At 42.4% G+C, this 23,241-nt stretch overlaps 1 protein-coding gene across 1 annotated transcript; it reads left to right on the top strand.

Moving 5' to 3' along the window:
- Positions 1 to 1,015: 1,015 nt before the first annotated feature.
- LOC311150993 (cell surface glycoprotein CD200 receptor 1-B-like) lies at positions 1,016 to 10,471 on the top strand (the record flags this gene model as incomplete). The annotated part of the gene is made up of 5 exons (XM_084201054.1): positions 1,016 to 1,055; positions 7,230 to 7,547; positions 8,411 to 8,665; positions 9,497 to 9,596; positions 10,402 to 10,471. The coding sequence occupies 5 exons, from the start codon at positions 1,016 to 1,018 to the stop codon at positions 10,469 to 10,471; spliced, it is 783 nt and encodes a 260-aa protein (XP_084057180.1).
- Positions 10,472 to 23,241: the final 12,770 nt, after the last annotated feature.

Raw genomic sequence — 23,241 nt, forward strand, 5'->3', positions numbered from 1 at the left:
TTTTCTAGTAAGACAAACTTCTACTAAAATTCATAAGCTGCTTCTCAAATTTATGATCAGTGAAAGTGCTTAACAGTGAAGTTAATAGTTAAGTTAATAATAGTTAACAGAGAAGTTAATAGGGTAAACCTAGGGAAAAACCCCTGTATTCTACCTCAGCCCTGTAAATTAAGTCCTCTTAAAACCTGCTTTGTTTCACAGCAAGACAGAGCTCAAATGTGCGTAGCTCAGGACAGACAGCAATCACTGGCTGCTACATGCATACTTAGAAGAGTGCTTCCAAATAAATCTGCCGATGACTTTTATTTATACAGGACAGGCCTCTCTCCTGTCACTGCCTATACTTATAAATGCAGAAAAAAAGGCTAAACTTTCAAGAACTACTTCAGGAACACTGCTGATCCTTTTTGGGGGGGTACTAAAGCAGAAACTTAATTGAATTGAAATCTGTGGTGAATCTGTTCACAGAAAACATCACTGGCCAGAGAGAGACATGTTCATAACCACACCAGCCGGTAGATTTCCTCATTTCTGTGCCAAAATGTGACACATGAAGCAGAACAAGTGCTTTCAGCTATTTTGCCTCAGAGTCCCACACAGCTCATTGCTGCAGGCAGCAGACTTGCCTGCTTCAAAGCCCCCTGCAATAGTTACCCCTGCCAGGCACATGTTCTGCAGCACATTACACCCAGAACAGCTGGCCAGATGCAGAAGGGAAGGCAGCAGAGAAGCTGATTGGTCCATTTAACACCACATCTGCAGGTGTGATGATGAGAACAGAGGTGCCCAGTACACTGGCCAGGGTCCCACTAATTAAGTCTCTTTTTAATGTGACTACATAGGTAGAAGGGACAAATTAAGGTGGTATAGGACCTTTTGAATACTTCTAATTTTAGCAGAGAGCATCCAGTAAAACCACATCTAAAATCTGGAGACTGGAACTGTATGTTTCAGTCGAAGGTGTTGTTTTTTTTCTTGGACCAAACTGCAGTCTAGGTTCTCTGGGGCAGACCGTATGGAAATGGAAGATGGAAGGTTAACTGTGGACAGAGCTGGTAAATTACCAACATTTAAGCCTGCTTTGTATCTCCCCTGAAAGACTCTGCTTTTTATTGTGCATGTTATTGCCAAACATCAGGCATTCACACTGACATTGCCTATGGCTCATGTCTGTGGCAGCAGATGTCTCTTTTCAGTTGCTGGTTATGTAGTTCAAGTGTTAGGGAATTGCTACAAAAGTAATTTAGTCCACATTAAAAACTCTGACAATCATTCCTCTGGAGTTTGAAAGAGGGATCTCTAACCATTGACACTGACCTAAATCCCAAACAATAGTCAAGAGCACGGAGCTGGAAGGAAGTGGCAACTCCAGTTGTCTTATCTGGTCTGATCTTGTCTATCCCAGCATTGTGAGACAGGTCAAACCATCATTCCTTTCAGATATCTGTCAGAGAAGAGTAGCTGTGAGACCAGCTGGAGATTGAGTTCTGGGAGAGCAGTGAGGTACATTTGGGACAGTTGGTTTAGGTCCTGTGAACCAAAACCTGCCAAGTTCTTGAGTTTCATTTCCCTCAAGAGAAATATGGACCAAATATTGTCACCCGGAAGCATGCTGGAAAGGACAAGGTGAACACATCATCCTGCCTTTCTTTTGTGACATTAACAGCACTACTGACTGTGCCTGAATCTGTGCTTCCCCTTAAAGTATATCTTATCTTCTTTTCACTTGGAAGGTGGTTTAGGAACTAGAGTTACTAGGATATGGAGTTTTAAAGGCTAAATTATTTGCATAAAATGTTAGGAAGCTCTGCTTTTTCCTTGATGTAAACTATGCAATTGGGGACAGGGTGAAGGGTCTCTAGTCCCAAGAAGGAAATCAAGGCCACAGATGTCTCAAGGGTTGGATATTCTGAGACCTTAACAAAAAATAGTTAAAAAATTAAAATACTCATTATACACATTAGTGGAAAACGCTTTTTAAAAGGTTCTATAGTAAAGTAATGAAAGAGAGAGTCATTATTATTTATGTGGCAGCTAACACTGCTAGCCACAGCTGAAGAGTTGTTTCCACTGGTTTTACAGAACTGAAATTCTCTTTTCAATATCTGTGTTAAATTTGTTGGTTTTTTTTTTCTCCTGGACCCAAACTTTTAACGTCAGTACTAGGAGAAAACCCAATTAACATCTCTAAAAGTGTTGTGGTGTTGTGAGGGTCCCCAGGATGAGGTGAGAGATGAGAATTTGACTCCAAGTTCTCAGAAGGCTGATTTATTATTTTATGATATGATATTATATTATATTTATTATATAATAAGAAATTATATACTAAAACTATACTAAAGAAAGAGAAAGGAGACATCAGAAGGCTAGACAAGAATGATAAACCTGTGATACTCAGGGAGTATGACACAGCTGGCTGTGATTGGTCATTAAGAAAACACAATTCACATGGAACCAATGAAAGACTCGTACCACATTCCAAAGCAACAAAACACAAGGAGAAGCAATCAGATTATTATTATTTACATTTTTCTCAGGGGCTTCTCAACTTCCCAGGAAAAGAAATCCTGTGAAGGGATTTTTCAGAAAATATCACAGTGACACTGAAAGTTAAATGTTTTGGGGTTTTTGACTGTTAAGTGAAAAGAAAAAGAACTTTTCAAGGTGTGTGCTGTTACTTGCTTTGAGCAGGAGATGGAGAAAAAAGCACAGCTATAACATGGGTCTGACAAAAACTCTTGTAGCAGTAGCAGCAGCAGCAGCAGCAGCAGCAGCAGCATGAAGCCAATCTTTGCAAAACTCTGCTTTCTCAGGGGCTGAACCACTAATGACTGTTAGGAGCTTGCTCTGAAATGTCCAGGATGGCAGCTAAAACCAGAATTTGTTATGTCTGGTAATGGGGGGGTGCAGGGGGAGGCTAAGTCTCTCTCCTGAGGTGTGATGTACATCCAGAGCCAGAAACAACATAAAGGAAACAGGATGTCATAGAGATTGTGAGCTATGAATTCAACTAAAACAGGGTCTCAGAACACAAAAGCCTTCTGAGCTGAGAGCAAAACAACCTAACAGTGAAGGACACTTGAAACCAGCTCCAGGGCTGTGCTGGAGGTGGTTGGAGAACCACCAGGTCCAGCAGCACAGCTCCTTAGATCCACTGCCTGGGACACAGCAGTGGTCTTCTTGGAACAATACTGCCATGCAGTCTGGCTCCAGTTTGAGTGTTGGACTGAGAGTTTGGGCTTTGAAAACCAAAAATCTCCCTCCAGTCCTCCCCCTGCTAAGTCACCCACGGACAAACTTTCCACTGTCCACAGTCACGCAGTAAGTTTCTGTGTTGTGGATAGACTGTAATCCAGAGACTCAAATCCCAAAAAGCTTATTAAAGAAATATCAACATGATTTTCCAGCTATCACTTTGAATATCAGATATGACCAAAAAGCCCCAGACCCAAAACCATTAGGCCTTTCCCCGAAATAACCAGACTAGGTGGCCTCCCATACTGCAGGGAATTCTCCACATTTATCAGGAGTTTTCCGTACTTAGTTTCTGAAATGACCCTACATTCTCCATGTGCCTGGATCTGTTGCTCCTGATTAAACTCCCAGTGATTAGGATGCTAAAATCTTCTGATTTTCATGTCTTGGACCCTTATATCATGCTGCCTCTGCCAGGTAGTTCTGAACTACCTTACCCATAGACTGTATGGTTGAAACTATGGTATGTCTCACACCACAGGAATCTACATGTGATATTTGCATCTTGGACCTGCCTTGAAACATGAGTAATGATTGTTGCACTTCACTGCTAAACTACATGGCACTGGAGCAGAAGCTGTGTTGAGGAATTTTTTTCAAGAGATTTTGCTTTTAATATGTTGAGCATACTTAAAGTGGTTAACTAAAATATCCTTCCCCTAATTCAATGATAAAATTCTTATTTAAGTCTTGAACATTTTATGTTATTTGAAATAGGTGTTTGCTTGAAATACACAGAGTTGTTAGGCTGGAAGCTGAGCTTTATCTGAACTATACAAATATGTTGTGTCAATCAAAGATGGATTGTTGTGAAATGTGGAGATAATAATCTGAATATTCATGATAGTTAGGGCCGGTAAACCTAGGAGCTTAAATATTACTTTAATATTAATAGCAAGAGTGGCCAGCCCATAGATTGGGTGCTGGTGTGTGTCCAAAACAGGGCAGCAAAGCTGGTGAAGGCTCTGGAGAGTAAGTCATGTGAGGCTGAGGAAGCTGGAGTTGTTTAGCCTGGAGAAGAAAACACTTTGGAGTGACCTCTTTAAGTATGTGAAAGGAGGTTGTAGCCAGGTGGGGACTGGCCTCTTCTCCTGGGCAACAAGCCACAGGACAAGAGGACATAGCCTCAAGCTGTGCCAGGGGAAGTTCAGATTGGACATCACAAAGAATTTCTTCACAGAAGGGGTGATTAGACATTGAATTGGACTGTCCAGGGAGGCGGTGGAGTCACTGTCCCTGGAGGTGTTGAAGAAACCACTGGACATGGCAGTCAGTGCCATGGTGTAGCTGACAAGGTGTTGATCAGTCACAGGTTGGACTCAATGATGTTGGAGGTCTTTTTCAACCCATCTGGCTCCATGATTCTGTGCTATTAACTGTAACAGCCATATTACAACAAGGACTATGAGGCTGACCCAAATCCCCACTGACACCGACGTAGGAGGATGTGAAGATGATCATGTAGCAACCACTTGGTAATGGAACAGAGAGCCAGTGAAGAGTGAGAAGATCCCAGACCCTAATATTTCTATGAGTCCAGACTGTCATGTGGAGGGATGGTGAATCAGATTGTAAGGGTATAATTGCCCAGGGGTGTCTTTTTTCCTTGTCCCTCTTTTGAGATCCCTAGCCTGAACTGGCAGATATCATAATTGATCCGTGCCAATAATCCCGCCAAACGGAGATGAGAGCCTAGTGTTAAAAATTTTGTTAACAGCAAGATCTAAGAAAAATATGAAAAATCACACTGGTTCGGCTTTGTGTACATTCCGCTGTAGACTTTGTCTTCTCACAGCAACACTGGGGACAGTGGGCTGAAAGGCCACAGGAAAGAGAGCAAATACGAATACCACTTCCTCTCTGCGCACCAGTTCTCATCAGAGAAAGGCTCATGATAGATAGAAGAACCAGCTCTTTGTAGCTGTAGCTCTCAGGAGCAGAGGAAGAACAGTAGCTCTGGCTTCAGGATCACTGGCAGGAATGCTGGGAAGCTCACAGCTAGCTGGACAGTGCAAGAAATCCTTCTCACTCACAAAAGGGAGAGCTGCTTTGAAAGTTGTCAGGAGGAGCATTTACACCATTGTCCTTCTCACCGCTACTGCAGTCACAGGAACTACAGGTACTTCTGATGGTACTTTGGCACCATCTCTCTGCTAAGGGCAGGGGAGGAAAAGGCAGGGTATCAGAATGATATGTACTCAACTCTTCTTTGGGAAAGAAAAGCCGGGTGGAAGGGATCTTTAAAAATTGCTAAAGGGACTTTTTGATGGAAAAACCAATAATCTGGAAATCAAAACATTCCTAGCTGCAAATAGATTTTTCCAGTTGTCAACCAATAATGTCCTGAACTTGTGTTTTTCAATGCTTTGATGAAAACTGGTAATGATTTTCCTGGAGTATAATATTTTTCATGATAATTAACAAATTTATTACAAACATGATTGAAGTGAATTTTTATGATCAGTAAGATCACCTGTCAAGCTCTACTCTTAGGTATCAATGGCTTGTCCTGACAAGTGAGGTATCATAGGATTTTATGATACAATGTTCAGAATTAAAGATTCAATAAGACTTAGAAGAGCAAATTCAAAAAATATGGGATCTGAGAATGCAGCTATAATCCTTTCCCTCTTTAATCTACATTAATTATGCAGATTCCTGGTTGTTTTTCTGGTTCGCTTTTGTTAGCACAGGTGAAACAGGTCACAAAACAGTGATCTTGAGTCTCTTGTGGATCTCTGCATCTAACAGCAAACAGGAACGGGTTCTCTCTCTGGTGAAATGCCCTGGACGACTCAACTCTTTCATCTGTCACCAGTATAATCAAGGAAATTGGTTCCTAGAAGCGTTGGAGCATTAGGGCAGAAATTGCCAGCTGTGCTTGACACCATTGAAAGGACAGCTTAGGTCCAGAACAAAAGTGGGGTGAATGTTTTCACACTTTCATTCTTCTGCTGTTCTGGGCAGGGGTTGAGGAAAAAGGCCACCTGTGAGATTATCTCCTCACACACAGTTTTGGGACTGTCACTAAAACCATTACTCAGCCAAAGGAAAGAGCAACTCCTATTCCACCAATGACACAGAGGACTGAGAGATCAGTGGTTTACTGTCCCAAAGTTTAATGGCCACCAAGTAAAAGAGGAAATGAGTGAAGTGATAAATAGAGGTTTGTTTGGACAACAGCTATGGGTATTATTCCTATAAATCAAATAATTACGAAGTTTCCTTCACAAACATTGTGAAATATAGGAATTGCTTGCTTTTAACTTCAGCAGAAGCCAGAGGACACAAAAGTCCCATTCCCTCAGCTGCTCTTCACACTGAATTAAAACCTGCACCTCAGACTCTTTTTTCTCTCTGTCTCACAAGTGCCTCACAAAAGACGCTGCCTTTGTACATGTAGGCAACACTAATGCACATATAAGAAAACCCTGAGACATGAGGCAAAATCCTTCCCTCCTACACAAAGCTCCACCAGTGTCATGTGCACCTGTGCAATGCCTGAGAGGTGCAGACAAGGCCTTTGCCCAGAGTGTTGGATTTCACATGAATGCAGAAGTAAAAGTTGTTTGTTGTATGGGCAGCAAGAGTTAGAGAGAAAAGCCACTGTCACGTGGCCAGATGCAACATATTCCTGTATTTTAGGTCCCGTGAGCAACCCACTGGAGGATTTGCTTACACAAGCCCAGACTTTGGATGCGGAACTGCTGAAGACAATGGGCAAGAGTAGGGTCCTCCTCCAGCAGCCAGTCTTATCCACTAAGATGATCCTCAGTGAGAAATTTGTATTGCAGGGCTGGCCGTGACAGGCCCCTGGCTCCATAATCCACAGCTGTAGTGAGAGCTGACAGACAATATGCAGGTGGGCACAGCCCTGGCCTCACGCTTGTTTGTAGCACTGCAGACATTTCCCTGTGAAGTCCAGAGCACAGCTCCTGGGCTCCTTCTCACACATTCTCCTTTTTTCTCCTCAGGGAACAACTCCTCAGTGTTAGTGGCGACTGTAGGTAAAAGCTCAGTTCTCACCTGCCCTCTCAAAGGAGATATAACTATGCTAACATGGAAAATAAGCCCCAAGGCTGGAGGGCTGTGCACCTTGGGGTACAGGGCGGATACAAACAAGACACACAGAACAACAACCTGCAGTGACAACATAAACTGGAGATTCAGAGCAGGTCTGCCTCCTGCCCTTGAGATACAGCAAGTGGGAATAGCCCAGGAGGGAAATTACAGCTGTGAATGGGCATCACCAGAAGCAAATTTCCACAGAAGGTACCGCCTGATCGTGCTGGGTAAGGAATGTGCAAAAGGGGAGGTTTTTTGAAATTAAACTAATGAGGGTAGGGTTAGATTAGCTATTAGGAAGCTATTTGGTATTGGGAGAGTAGTGAGCCGCTGGAACACTGATTGTCCAGAGAAGCTGTAGACATCCCAGTGTTAAAGGCCAGGTTGGGTGAGACTTGAAGCAACCCAGTCTTGTGGAAGGAGTCCCTTTGCATGGCAGGCTGGTTGGAACTAGAGGATCTTTAAGGTCCCTTGCAACCTAAGCCATTCTGTGATTCTGTGATTCTTGCTGGGATAAACTCCTGCCTTTCATTGGGAGTATCTCTGTATCTCCTTTCTCCTTATTTTCCATAACTCTTCTCCCTTCTGCCTCTCCCTTTTTCCGTTGTCTAATTAGAAATGACAGGCATGAAGCAATTTCCCATGTACACACAGAGAATGGCTGTGATGAGGCTCAGCTGAATGGGGGAGAGTTGGGCAAAAGGGAATAAGAGAGCTGTTCTTCATCTCGTGTGTTTTGGGCCCACGTTGCTGGGTGGGATGGGATGGGATGGGATGGGGTGGGATGGGATGGGATGGGATGGGATGGGATGGGATGGGATGGGATGGGATGGGATGGGATGGGATGGGATGGGATGGGATGGGATGGGATGGGGTGGGATGGGATGAGATGGGGTGGGATGGGGCGGGATGGGATGGGATGGGGCAGGATGGGATGGGACGGGACGGGATGGGATGGGATGGCCCCTCCAACCTTATTCTCCTCTTTTCACTGGGTTCAGTTTGGGTTTATTTGGGGTGGAGAACAAGAACACCCAGCCCAGCTGTGCCCAGATAACTCCATGCATGTCCCCTTGCTGGTGCTTTGCAGTGCCCCCGAGGCTGAGCCTGTCCTGTGATGAGCAGGGCAGCCCCGTGTGCGAGGCAGCGGCAGGGAAGCCGCCGGCTCAGCTCTGGTGGGTGCCAGAGGGCAGCTCCACTGCAGAGGAGAAGGGCCACGACAACGGGACAGTGACTGTTCTCAGCAAGTTCACAGCGTGTAGCACCAATGTCACCAACGTGACCACCTGTATGGTGTCCCACCCAGCTGAGAACTGGAGCCAGTCCATAGCCTGCTGTCCCTCAGGTGAGCTTCCCTTTTTGACTTCAGTGTTCAGAGCCCTGTTCAGCCCTCTCTTCATGCACCAAGCAAACATGAGTGGCACTGGCAGGATTGTAGCAGGAAATGTGGCAGCTGAGTTTCCAGTAAGAAATTTGCTGGGAGGGGGAAGGATAAACTCAAGTGCTGTCAGAACTGTAAAACCCTTTGTGAAGTTGTAGGAAAAGAGATGGATGCAGTGGATTTGCCATCCACCTCTAGGGATGAATGGAAAGGTGTGATTAATTGAGAAGGTCACGACACACAAATGTGTCAATGGTACGATCACCCAGATCTATGTACTGTAATCCAGTGGTGCCATTACATGTTGCTAATTGTTTGGTTACACATGGGTTGTGACAGGAAGACTGAAAGCCAGCTTACAGCTCCCAAAGCTGGCTGGTAGGGGAAGGCTTTAGAGGCTGAAGTTGAAGATGTGGCTGGGAAGTTGTGTGCAGCCATAGGTAATTGACTGGAATCATAGTTGTGTGCAGCCATTGGTAATTGACTGACTCATCTGGAAGAGAATGAGAGCTGAGATTTGCTGGGATGCACATGGCAAGGCCTGCACATGGCAAGGCCTGCAGCAATGCTGTGGGCAAGAGTGGCCATACAGTGAAAGACAAGCTTCCTCCATCAAGGACTTGGGGGGTGTTGTTTCTTCCCAGTTGTGTGTCTGGTACTGTATTTGAGCTGCCTTAGATCATCCTCTGAAGTACAGCACACAGAGAGCATTGTCCAGGAGATGCCATCCTGACAGAGGCACAAGGGAAACAGGGTCTGTGAGATGTATCTAAAAAAGCATCTGTTTCTCCTTAGAGAAGATTGGACGCTTTCTTCCCTTTGTCATCAGCCTTATTGGTGTTATGAGTCTCCTCTTCTTGCTGGCTGCTTTTGAGCTCTACATCTTCTTTAATAGGTATGTATGGGACACAATACACTTTGGCCAGTCCAGAGGAGCTTAGAAGGACTTCTGGTACTAATTCATGGCATGCACGGTCATGTGTCTGTCCCAAACCCATCAGTCCTGCACATGTTCATGGAGGTTTGTTCGAGGACTGGCACAGCTCAGTTGAGGCAGACAGGGAGGGAGGGGAGTCCACACCTGGCTCTTCCTGCTGCCATAAATAATTCAGAAGAAAAAATACAAAGGGAATGGTTAGGGGTTTTCCACCTGATGGAGGGATCTAAATAAACACTACCAGGCTATGAAGATTAAAGAAGCAGCAAAATACCCATCTGAGCTCAGAGCCAGTCTTTTTGCCTCTTTTTTTGCTAGGTGAAGAAAGCCAGGGAAGTCAGGGTCAGTATAGAAAAGCAGGAAGTATTGCATGAGAGCTGAACAGGTCTGCTGCTGCTCTCACTGCTGGGGATTTCTGGCAGCTTGGCTGATTAGTCTGTCTAAGCTGACCTCTGGCACAAGGTGCAGTTGCTGCCCTGAATTCCTCTGCAAACACCACAGAGGCAGAACGTCCTGCTGTCTTTGAGTCATTCTTTAGCTCCACTCTGTGCCAGGGCTCTTGGCAGCTCTCCTTTGGGTGCTGGTCAGAGCATGGCTAGTTCTGGTCATGCTCATGTGAGACCACGGACATGAAGCCTTATGCTGTTGGGTTTCTCTAACAAATAAAAGGGAAGAATTCTGTTTTTACTCTCCTAGAAGCCAAAACTGCATTCCCACAACAGTCTTGTTCTCACACTTAAGGTGTTTGTGCCTTGTTTCCTAGGACAATGTCAAACTGCTGCAAACCGAAGCAGCTTCCACCTGCAGAGGTGTCTGGGCTTGAGCAGAGATGAAAGAAAGTCCTGTTTTATGTTAGTGATGTGGCCTGCAGCAAGAACTCAGCAGTATCAGAGCTCTTAGAAGAAGGAAGCAAATATCTACAGTGCAACCAGTGTAATTGTGCAGAAGCACAGCATGCAAGCTGGATCCTCCCCAACCCTGTCAGCTCTGTCTTCCATCCTCTCTCTAGTGCAACTACAGGTGCTGTTACCACACATGCAAGTATCTATCTTTTTGTATAAGGTCAAATCTAACATATATGGAATTGGAAATTAACTCATGTTGTATAAAATTAGGTCATTCCATTTCAGGTACCTTGTATCCTAGTATTTAAGTAGCATGTCTTCTAGGAAAAAAAAAAATCGAGAAAAAATGTTTGTGTGTAGTAATTGAGCAGCAGCTTTTCCAGGATGACCACACAGGACTGATGGTAAATTTGAGCAATTCTCATTTTTGCAATAAAAATTTTGAAAAAAAGAGAGAGAATATTTTTGAGCTTGAGCAGTTATTTCTGTGCTTCATGTAGCACAGAAATTATTCCAATCCTGAGATCTAAGGCTCACTCTAATTTATCCCTTTGCATAATCTAGAGAGCTGCAGCCCACAGAACGCAGGTCTTGAATGTTAACTTATTTAAAAACATTGTACTGGTTCTGTCACAAGGGAACCCTTGAGTTTAATTGTTCATCTGATAACATACTGCCACTGCTAAGCCTCTGAACCCATGGAAGGCTGAGTTAGTTTGCATGACAAGTGCAAGGAGGAGGAGAGGGCAGAGACCAGAGAAGTCCAAGCTGGAACACAACCTAGATCTTTGTTGTTCCTTCACTGCTTCCGCCCAGGCCGGACCCCATCTCAAGCTTCGTGAGCCTCATTTCACATCTGAATCAGCTACTGCGGGAGTCAGGGCCAAACCCCTCATCTAAACATTGGTGGTTAAAAAGTCCTGCTTTTCAGCCTCAGCACAGTAACCTGTGCAGTAGTTATACAGCTTTACACCTCAGAGGAAATGCTGTGTCACTGCATTCCCTCTCCTGTGCAGATTTCTATCACTACCCTGCTGCCTCTCCCCCTTTCCTGGTGCAGCCAATACACTGCTGTAAATCCCAGCCTGAGGAGGTTTCTGCAGGACACCAGCTGGATGCAGACAATGATTCTGCTGGCTCAGCACCTGCTCCTTTCACGTTTGCAGACCCAGCTCCATTCTGTCCATCTGTTAAAACATAGAGCTGTTTGGTCACAGCACAGTCTGCATTCTGCAGAGCTGACATACACTGTGAATGCACCCAGAGATAAGAGCTAGAAAAATAAACAATTCAGAAGCAATCTTTATGGTAACCTAACTACCTGTAGGCCAGCAAGCAGAAAACCACAGGGACTTTAGCTGGTACTTGTAGCTGTCCTGGTGTCTGAGTTTCCACAGTTCTCATCAGCTGCTTGCCTGCAATTTGTGCTCAGCTCCCTCTCCTCTCTGCAGCAGCTGAGCAGCTCTGAGCACCTGCCCCTGCAAACCTTGGTGCTCAGAGCTTCTCTGCTGGCAGGCTCGCTCTGGGGCTGGACCGTCCGCAAAGCTGCAGCTCTGCTTGGCTCTCACGGGTATGTTACAGACAAAGGGACCGCACAGAGAGGATCCTCTCTCTTCCCTCTCTTCACAGGCTTCAGGGCAGGTCACAGTTTCAGGGATACCAATAAAGATGTGCTCTAGGTCACCCACAGCCACCAGTGTCAGCGGTATTCAGGAAACGTTCTTTGTGAGCTCTTACTGTGTTTCTTTAGCTTTTCTCCAGATTGGCCGGGTCTCCAGCCTGAAGGAAAAATAGCTCATAGCTCTTGTTACAGTTTCCATTCAAATAGGTCAGGGTGTCTCTTTCCTTCATGAGGGTAAAAGAGATCAGATTCACATACGAGAGTCCACAGGGTTCTGTAACGGGCCTTACCCCTTCTCCTTGTTCTGTTTACTCTTAAAGCCATCCCAAATCCTTCTGCAGGAGGGGGCGTGCAACAGCCTGAGCATTCTGGAGTCAGAGTTTCAACACAGGCTCCTGGGCAACTCCCAGAGCAGACAAGATCATCTCTCCTTCCTCTCACTGAACACTGCCTTCTTGCTGGTGTGTTCAGTACATGATGATGACAAATTTGGTTGGAATGTGCTAGATAGAGTTTATAGCCATAACTGTTTAGGTGTTATTCAGCATGCAACACACCCTGGGAGACATTTGGCATTATGGCATTTGTCTTCCCAAGCCACTGTTATGCCTGATGGATCCCTGCTTTCCTGGAGATGGCTCAACAGGTGCCGGTTGATAGAAGGTAGCGAATGAACTCCTTGTTTTGCTTTTCTACACATGCAACGTTGTTTTATTATTAAACTGTCTTCTTCTCAACCCACAAATTTTCTCATTTTTACTCTTCCAATTCTCTGCTCAGTCCCACATGGGGAAGTAGTTAATAAGCAAGTAGCTGTCAGGGGGCTTAGTTGCTGGCCAGGGTTAAATCACAACAGCAGAAAAAATCTGCATGCATTTTTTTGGGGTATTTGTCTTTGTTGTTGTTGGGTTTTTTTCACATATACCAGTATTAAACTATTGTCTTTCTCAAAAAAAGCCAAAACAAAATAAAAAATAAAACCAAATCCAAACCAAAAAACTATCCAAAACCCCCTAATACCAACTAAAGGAAATAGGTTCTAACAGATTTAATGTTGTTGGCAAGAGTGATAGCCTTGCTATTTCATCCATCATCCAGTGGATTGACCTGTTTGGGAGCAAGGAGCTGTCAGAGCTGGAGGTCAGGGAAATGCACACCAATTGCTTCTTAGCATTGTGGTCCCCACTGCTGTTGGACACTTGCATCAGAGCCAGGCTGCTAATCAGCAGCTCAATGGAAAAATAAAAGAAGAATATTCACTGCAGGAGCTACAGTATAATGATATTGGCCTGTGTTCTCCAAGAATTGGAAATCTTCCAGAAGGACAGGGCCAGTCAGGGGGTTGACTTCAGATTTCCTTGTCACAAGGTCACACTGCAAACTCACAGCAGAGAAAGTATCACAATGACCTTTCTTCATCTGCTCTTGGAAGAAATGGGGAAAAAGGAGTGAATGTCACTGGGGTTTGTTTTTGGAGCAAAAATGGAAGGGAACAGCTTAGGAAATTGTTCATCTTTTGTTAGAAAAACAAGAAGCCCCAGATCTAGAGGTTTCTATCTATATATCCATGCATGCCAGTTGCTCTTATGTGACTTTTTGGCCTGATGGAAACTGATGATTTCTCTGTGTTTGGGCACTCATAATGAGATTTTCCTAAAAAAAAAGGTAAAAGATTCATATTAAGAAAATCTCAAAACTGAAACTGCTCAGAGGAATGTAAAAAGCATCAAACTATGCTTTTTACTGACGTGTAAATTGAGGACAGGAGGTTGTCCTGGAGCAGACTGCAGATCCAAGTGGCTGCTTGGGGCCCCTGGCCACTGAGACACAGGCCAAGATACATGCCTTCAACAAGGCATACAAGATTTGGGTATCATCCAGAAAAAATAATTGTTTTCTGGGGAAGACAAGGAGCACATTTTAAGTGAGAGAAATTGCGCACTCCAGGAAATTAACTGAGTTTACTTCTGTGAGGGTTTTTTGGTGTTTCATGCTGCCACTGCAGCACTCACTAGTGATAACATGGGCTTCAGCAGTGACTGTGTAACCAAAGTAGTGACTGGACTTGCTCTGGGCAGCAAGGAGAGCAGGCAATGTTGTATGCCTTCTCCTAAAGACTTTTGGCGTGATCTTCTGCAAACTTCCTATGGACAAGCTGGAAAAGGAAGAGCAAGATAAGTGCACAGTGACACTGATGTACAACTGCAGAGCTGGAAGCACCCTTATGATGAATGTTGAATTTATGAATGTCTCAATTTGCTTCAACCAAAAATGCCTTAGAATTAAGTATTCAGATTCAACATTTAAAAAGACCTTTGAATCTTCCCTGAAGTCACCCAAAAATTAAAAAATGCACACACCGCCCCCCCCGAAACAAAGAAACAAACAAAAAACCACAAAAAAAACCAAACAAACAAACAAAAAAAACCACCAACAAAACACCAAAGCCTCTACATATAATCAAGTGCTGTTTTGGCTTAGTTTAAACTCTCTGTCTGCCCTTAAAGATAAGTGTTTTTATTTGCCTGACTCATAAGATAGAGATTAAAGAATAGATATCATATTTTAGAACTGTTACCTTGGTTTTACATGTAACAAACACATGAGAAAGAACATTGGCAAGTCTATGTAGTCTCATGCACCAAGATATGAATAACAAGATTAAAAAATATCTGGAGGCATATCAATAAATGTATTCCCATGCAAATGTAAGAGAAATAGCATTTTCAGTTCACTTTTGAAGCAGAGAAAAGGTTGGAGGTGAAAAGAACATAATTTCTCCCCCACATTCACCCAGCTGCTTAATTGTTCTGTATGTCAACTCATGATGCAGCAGCAAAATATTGTATTCATGCATCACTTGGAATTATGCTGGTGAATGTAGTCCTGGGTGAATTACTCTCTATGGTACAGTCATTCCTAATAATGCTCTGATGAAGTGTACAGCCTGAGACTTGAGACAAATGAAATTGTCATGTAAATCTAGAATCTTGGAGTTTATTTGAATAGCATCTTTGCTTTTGTTTCTTCTTCAGACCTAGCCTTTACCTCACCCTTATTTGCAGAAATAAAAGAAACGTTGTAGTAGCCCTGGTGAGTAAGTTTCCATAAGAAAACAAATATAGCACAATGGAAGGCACTCAACTGATTTGAATCAGTTGAGCTTTGCACACACTGTCAGGACACACCTCATTAACAAGTGTACTTGTACTGAACATTTCATTCAACTTTGAGCCCAAGCAACTTGGTACAGCCAGGAACCATCACTAGTCTGGGTCTAGATTTCCAAGTGCTGCAGAGAAGTTGCTCTGGTTCTTCCCTGCTGGGGCCTGTCAGGCTGGGATTGCAGCAATGACATCATCACTGCAGATGGGGGTATCCAGCCAGAGCATGAGAAGAGAAAGCAGTAGCATATCTTTTAGAAGCTCCTTTCTACAATCCCAGCTACAGCTTTTGCTTCTCTCGATAACAGCAAGGCTCAGCATTGCACCCTGGACACCACAGGACCACAAACAGACTTTGGAGCTTTGTCCATTTGCAGATAATCCATTCTTGAACTCTCTTAAGGGAGGAAAGAGAGCATACCTCAGACCAGGAGAAGACACTATTCCAAGTTCCAGCACCGTGTCTGTGTTAAGCAAGTGAAAGGCTGTCACCAGATCTTCTAATAAAGCTGTTTCCCCTGCAGTTTTTTTCTCCTACAGATACCATTTGCCTCAGCTGCAGGTGATTCCAGTGAAGGCTCAGCCACAGATGGCCAAAATAACAAAGTCCCTTGTTAATTCTTTCTGCATAGTCTTTCCCTGTGGTTTGTGTACGCTGCCACATTCTGACTAATTACTGACTGTAAAATAAAGCACATATGCTATGCAAAGTTTGGGCCTTTTCTTTCTGCTTCTAACTGCCTAATTTTCAAATCTTTAATAATATGCATTTAACATATAACTTTCTTTGCTATTTTTTTCCTATAATCTTCTTGATGTAGTATGTAGTATGTTCACACTAATGGTGCAAAGTGAACAAAGATTAGGTGGAGCTTCTTGTGAGAAAACAAGCCATTGCTTCTAACTTTCCATTACCAAAACAGAGATCAGTAAGTTTCAAGTCTTCCCCTGCCACACATGCTTTTTTGCAAGGGAGAAAATCTGTGACCACAGGTTCTTTTAAGTTTTACTTAGTCTATCTGTCCATCAGAGGATTATGAAAAATCCACCCCCATGTTTTCAGTGTGTCAGCTCGCCAGAGAGCTCTGTTCTATTTATCCTAAGTTAGCAATACCTTTCTGGGTAAGCACCTTGTTAATCTTCAGCATGTTTACTCTCACAATAGCACTTCTAATATGCATAGACAGGATTATAGTTAGAAAACTACATGCAATTACCTGCTCAGTAGAAAACAGGAAGTCTGAAATCTGGAACACTGCTGAACTTAAGTTAGCCTACAGAGTGTGGCATCTTGGTCCAGGGACCCTTTTCTTTCATGCACTAGGCCTAATGGAAGTCATAGCAGTGGTTTCAGGACCTTTTGCTTAGTGAAATGTGTCACTTTGGGAAGGGATTAGATTGAAAAGGAGAGGCTAAAAGGCTTTAATCCAGACAAGAACACCCTGAAACATGAGTAGGAGAAAAAGCCTTTCAGTCTGATGAAATCATACCATGTTTTTTCCACAAGTAGGCTTTAGGCAAGTCCTGTGCAGAATTATGAGTGAGTGCTTGTAGATAGGATGAATACAATCGACTCTTAAGAGTGTGCAACAGTTCCCATTATAAAAGTCTGTTTCCTCAGTTTATAATATATCAAATGTTATGAGTTTGGGCTGGAATTTACTGTGGTAAATATTTGCCTTAGCCTGATTTTTTTCATTTACTTTTTAATTTAGATTAATAATTCAATAACATTTTGCTCATACTAGAAAGTGTGGATAAGCTTTCATCTGAAAACTTGAAGCAGTGACATATCTGAGATTTGGTGGTAAATGTTTTGTAGTGTTTGCCTTTCTGTTAGTGCTGAGTCCCCATAAAGGCCTGGCCAGAGTTAATCAGGGGACAAAGACTGCATACCTGTACAGTTCATATATGCAGTGCACTACTCACTGAATCTTTCTTCCCAAAGAAGGCAGTCCTGTATGCTCCTTTCTTCCCAAAGGAACCTCCAGAGAATGAAAGCACAGGTAAAGTCCAGTGCTGCTATAAAATTTTATACTCAGATACGTGAGTGGAGACGCAGATTCTGAGAGTCTTGGAAAAAGCAATTATATGATTTTGAAACAGAAAGATTACTAAAGACAGGAAGATATCTGTATAAATTGAGATTGAAGACAATTCTAAGCATTTAAGTAGGAGCAAAATAAAAATGAAGGGCTAGGCCTGCCATTCCAAAAAGAGAAATGGAGCAAGAGTGATCCAGCCCTAGGTGAGTAACAGGGCAGAGAACAAGACCCATTGCATTTCCCAAGTCAGGGGGATTTAGGATTGCTAGATTTGTCATGAGCCTCTAGGGTTCAGAGGAAAAGTCCCATAGGAGTATCTCAAGAAGAAACCTATAACTATGACCATCAAACCAAATCCCAAATAGTCATGAAGAGCAGGAAGGAAACTGAGGAAGAGTGACAAACAAGTGTCACTCTTGTCACACCATTTAGTCCATATGCCCCATGCAGAATGATCTTGCTTTAGGAACTTGCTTATAAAGTTTTTTCCTTGTAGATCACATAAGCCTGAAAGAGAAGTCTGTGTGCCAGAAAGATGACAAAGTTGAAGAGCTGCAAAAAAACAAAGTCTAACTTTACCTGCCCTGTGCGGGTCAGTAGCTGTCTGAGAGCTTGTGGCACTGAGATCCCCGGCTTGCGCTTTACAGAGGTATTCCATAGAGACACTTTTCTCAAAAAATGGGTCAAAACCAGCAGAGCCAGTGGTTGAAGCAGAAAGTCATCAACCAGCCTTTCTTTCTGCTTTTTGCCTCGAGCTGTGTCAACACCATGACCAGTGGCAACTGCTTCTAGCTGGCCCCTTCTAGTCATTGATGAGAAGGAGCACTGCACAGTTTCATTACTGGAATTACATGTGTCCAAAGTGCATGTGAAAACCTTCATTTTATTAAGTATTTTGTATCTCCCTCACTCTCTGGGAGGCCTTGAATCTGCTAGTGAGTGTGCACCTCCAGAAGAGAAACATTGCAAGGATGTTTTTTCTACAGAAAAGTTCTATGGTTGTTCTTGCTTCTGGGATATAAACAAATCAAATTGTTCTTTGGAAACAAGCAGATGCTGTGGATAGGTTTATTTCCATTTTATTTTGTCCTGTATCACTGAGCCACATGAAGTTACAACCAGCGTTGGGAATTTTCACAGAAGCCATGATATGAGTGCATTGGATAAAAACCTCTTTGTTTTGTTTTTCTTTTTGCATGCCTTGACATACCAAGCCCTTTTCTTATGGCCAGAGGAATGACCACATCAATGACTAGATACAGCAAGAGACAGAGATAAACCTGTTGTGGTCTGATTTTGGAGGTCTTGACATCCCTGTGGCCCGGACATTTCTTATTCTTTTTCCTCTCACAGCCACTCTGTTGTCAGCAGTACATCTGAAAAGCATAAGCAAAAGTAAGATTTCCACCTAATAGAATTGGTAGGTTGACTTTAGCTAAAAGAAGCTTCTGCACAGACGCATCCATGTTTTACTAAGTATCTGAGAAATTATAAACATACTAAAAGGCATCACCTAGGCATGCAGGTTTATATGTGTGCCTGTGTAGGCACTAGAATTTCTAAGCAATGTAAACTCTGTTTTTAAGAAAGTGTTTTTTTGAAACTTTCATGAAAAAAAAGACAGTGTGGTGTGTAAATCAGACATCAGAGCAAAGAGAACATTTTCCTTTTGCACTGAGAAGCAGCACAGTGAGCGCTTCACAAAACTAGATTGGGGTTGCTATTAGTTCTTTGTGGTAATGCAACTGCATGACTGAAAGCCACAAAGAATCCTGTAGCAGAAAGCTACACTGCCCTGAATATAATTTTTAAATTAACATGAAGATCAAGTCTGCAGTGAAAGTGGTCTTGTTGCAGCAAAAAGTGCTTGATTATTATAAATGGGAGTGCTGATCATGTATCTAAGCAACTAACTCTCTCCCACTGAGATAAGTCATGTGATTGTTTTAGTATTTTAGAGATGGGAAGCAAAGAACACAAACCTAGGATATCCTGTCAGGCCTGTCAATAACTGCCAGAAGCGGCAGGAGCAAATTACAGTAATAGAGGGTTCTTTCCAGCACAGCTTCTCACATAGGCAAGTATTCAATGGACAAACAGGCCTGACAAGAGCTCCAAGCTCCCCCAGGCTTTGTGATTTTGCTTCTGATGATGCTGACAGTATGCACTAGAACAGGCATGGGGAAGAGGATTGATACCAGTTGCCACGCTTGAGGAGAATGTGCCAAGTGTCCATGGCCTCTGCTCCATTCTTTATTCTGTTTTGAAGTATCTGGGAGGCCTTCAGTTTCAGGACATTGGCTCACTCCACTCTTGCTAATGCCTGAGTACCACTTCACTGCAAAATCATCAACACAAAACCAAAAGAAACCATATATTGTTACCATTTTGAGGAAGGACCTGGGGAGAAGCTGTGTAATTTTCACATTTTCAGTCCTAAAGAAAGAATACATTTTTTTCCATTAGCTCAGAATAAGAAAACTCTCTCTGATATGAAACACAGACAAGAAGAAACTCCTACCCCATTTGAGCTTTTCTGTGGGGTTTATCTGCCACAAATCAGCCCCATAACAGAGGCAAGGCAAAGAAGGTACAGGAAGCCCAGCTCTGCAAAATGACATGGGGGGAAAACTGCCCAGCTTCAAGGACCTTATAATCCACCAGAACAACAGGGTTATCATGGCACAGAAGTGAAGAGAGAGCCATGAGTCTGCTTGTTGAAGATGTACTGCACAACAGGAATCTGGCACAAGCCAGGCTGTATGAAAGACCTGTGTGAGACAGAGACAAGATCAGGCCTGAATATGAAGTGCAAAAGCTGCTTGTGCCTTGTGTGAGAGGAGCACAGGTGCAATGGGCAAGTCAGACAATTCTTTGGAACTGCTCTTCCAGAGATAAACATGCTCCAGGATAATTACATGATATGACAGAAAGAGCTGACTAGAGATCTAAGTTCTCTGGAATTTAACTGTCTTCACCCTTGAAATATCATTCAGATGCGTAATTGTAACAGCCAATGGAAACTTTTGTCCTAATCATATCAGTGATTTAGATACTTTTTTTTTCCTTTAGAAATAAAAAGAACTGCTGAAGAACCAATGACATAAGAATGCAGCCGCCATCCTTTATTGCATTATCAGTGAAGATTTTAGCTACCATTAAAAGGGTTTTTATAGTGCCCAGCTTGGCAGAACAGCTGTAAGTCTATGAGGGATCTATCAAAGTCTGCAGACACCCACATATCTGCCTTCATCTGGATTTCTCTCAGTAATGAGGTTGCAAACACAGTAACACTACTGGAGTCAGATTTAGCTCCTGTTTACCACAGAGTAAAAGGTCAGAATTTCAACTACGAGAATATCTTCTGTAAAAGGCAGCTAATAACAAATTTGATTTCGTTTTTTTAAAGTACAAATTGCTATTTGTAGGATCATAAAATGGGCTGTGTCACTCATAGCTACCACTGGGCAGGACATCCTTGGTCCAGAGGGCTGCATTTAAAATGCACATAATGCTAGGGCTTCATATAGACTTTGTCAGCATCCAGACTTTTATTCACAAGCAAATTTGGATTTTGCTTCAGCTGGATCATTCTTTGGATAATAATCAGCCTGGAGAGAGCCCTACTTATCTCTGTGCAAAAGGATTTAAAAATCTACAAGCTCTTGCCTGACAAACAGCGCAAAAGATCTGGCTGGGATGATCTCAGAGATTTGGAACTTTCTGGTGTTAAATCTTTGGGATAAGATTGCAAATGCTCATAATGCACCTGGTATAACAATACAAAAATGATGGTGCCTACCTAATCTTCTCTTACTGCTATCTGTCTTTCAATAGCAGGCTTGTTGGCCCTTGCTTATTTTTGCTGCAGCTGGTATTTCAACTCATGCATATGAACTTTTTCCTATGAAGTGATTTGCTTAATATCTTTACATCAGAAGTTTATCTTACATTGAATCAAATAAGGTTTATTCATTTCATGTGTTGCCTGATAATGTCATCTAAACACAACATGTTAAGAGATAGGGCAAGCACAAACAACCCTCTAAACCAGTGAGTCTCAGCCCATTACACCAGGAAAAACATTGAATTATCAAACTCCTTCCTATATCTGCCTTATCACAATAAAAACTGTGCCTGTGTTCTGGCCTATTTATTGAGAGGCAACTACAAATTCAATGTTTTATTTGGAAACAACTATTTAAATTGCAGCTATCAAGTACATCAGAGACAATGTTCCCCTGACTCAGTTCTGCTTGTTTCAGAACTTATGCCATGGGGTTGAAGCATGAATTCTTACAATGCTTAAATTCTCAAGTCTTTAGATTTAATGTGAAAAGAACTCTCATTAAATTATATTTTGTCACTTTTCTTATTCTCAAATGTACAGAAGAATAAACTTACTTAAAAAAGATTAATCTTCACAGGAGGTGATTGTAATTATGGATTTTAAAAAAAATCTAATTAAAATTTTCAATGAAATACTTTAAGACAAACCTGCATATAGTGAAGACCAATTATTATGCAGTACCTACTCAAGCAATTACGTTAGGCAAAAATCATATGGTGGTACATTCTTTCTCCTAAAATCTCACAAAAAGTAGACCTTCAAAAATATTTTATCACCACACCACCGTTTCCAAATTCTACTCCTTTGAACAAATAAAATTTTGGGCTCTGGTCTGAATAAAGTATTTCATTTCAATTTCATTTCAATGTATATCAGAAACAGGACAGCGTCATCTGGAATGGCCACAAGGTGGTGATGAAGGGGTAACTGGAGTAGGTTTTTTAATCTGCTAAAATCAACCACAAGTCAAATGTGTGTTATCCCAACTGCAATGAACAATGAAGAAAATAAGGATTATCAGACGTGTTTTGAAACAGCTGTGAAAGAGACATTTTGGATCTCAGTGAATTCTGGCATAACCCAGGGGCTAGAACAGAGGAAAAAGGCTGGTTTTCTCCTCTAGAAGAAACAAAAGATCCATCTCTCAAATCCTGCTGCTACAATAGCTGAAAAGTAGGATGGGATGGAAACAAATACAGTGGGAGAACTCTGCAACATAGATGATTACTTTTAATGTAATTTCTGGTCTTTCAGTATTTCTGGTGAAACAGGAGCTTGTAACACATTTCTCAGCAGATATATCAAGCAAGGAGAAAGGCAGCTGGTAAATATACAGATTCCTTCTCAGAGATTATATGGGTGGTCAACTTCATCAGGTTAAAAGTCCTATGCAACAAATATTAGTTATTTCAGCTGCCTGGGCCAGGTATTTTTAAGACAGTTGCATGATTTGAGTTCTCAGATAATTTTTTTTTGCTCAAGACAGTACCCATAAAAAGATTTGATGCATCTGTAGGGTACAGAGCCTGGGCTGAACTCCATGTTGCAAGTGTTCTCCAGTGACTTTTGTTCTGTTTGTTTTGATCCTTCTGGACTTAAGTTTAGATCTTTGATCCTCAAAGAAATCAAATACGAATATGTGCCAGAAAACCTCTGTGATCTCAAGGCATTACCTATCTATGTCATTTCATACACAGTCATTCTCTCTTCTAGATGGTATTACTGAACCAAGTCTTGTCAGGGAAAAGTTGGGAAGCTTGAGCTGGTCTAGGTAATGAAGTAAATGTATGTATCTTGAAAGCAAGCAGAATATTTAATCACAGAAGATTTAATTCTCTGTTCAGACATTATTTGGATCATAATAATATATTGAAAAGGTGATCTGGGGAGAAAACAAAGCTTCCATGTGCTTGCTGCCTACTCTCTGAAAGCCATGCAAAACTCATTAGTAAGCTACTGTTGGTATTTATAGCTTATCAGGGCAAACAGTTCATTTTGCAGGGCTCAAGTTGTAAGTTCCCTTTATAATCAAAGGGCACAGGGTTCAGAAAGGCAGCCCAAACTGGGAAGCTTAAAAT

Source organism: Fringilla coelebs (genome assembly GCF_963513975.1).
Source record: "Fringilla coelebs genome assembly, chromosome: 2".
NCBI classification, from domain to species: Eukaryota; Metazoa; Chordata; class Aves; order Passeriformes; family Fringillidae; genus Fringilla; species Fringilla coelebs.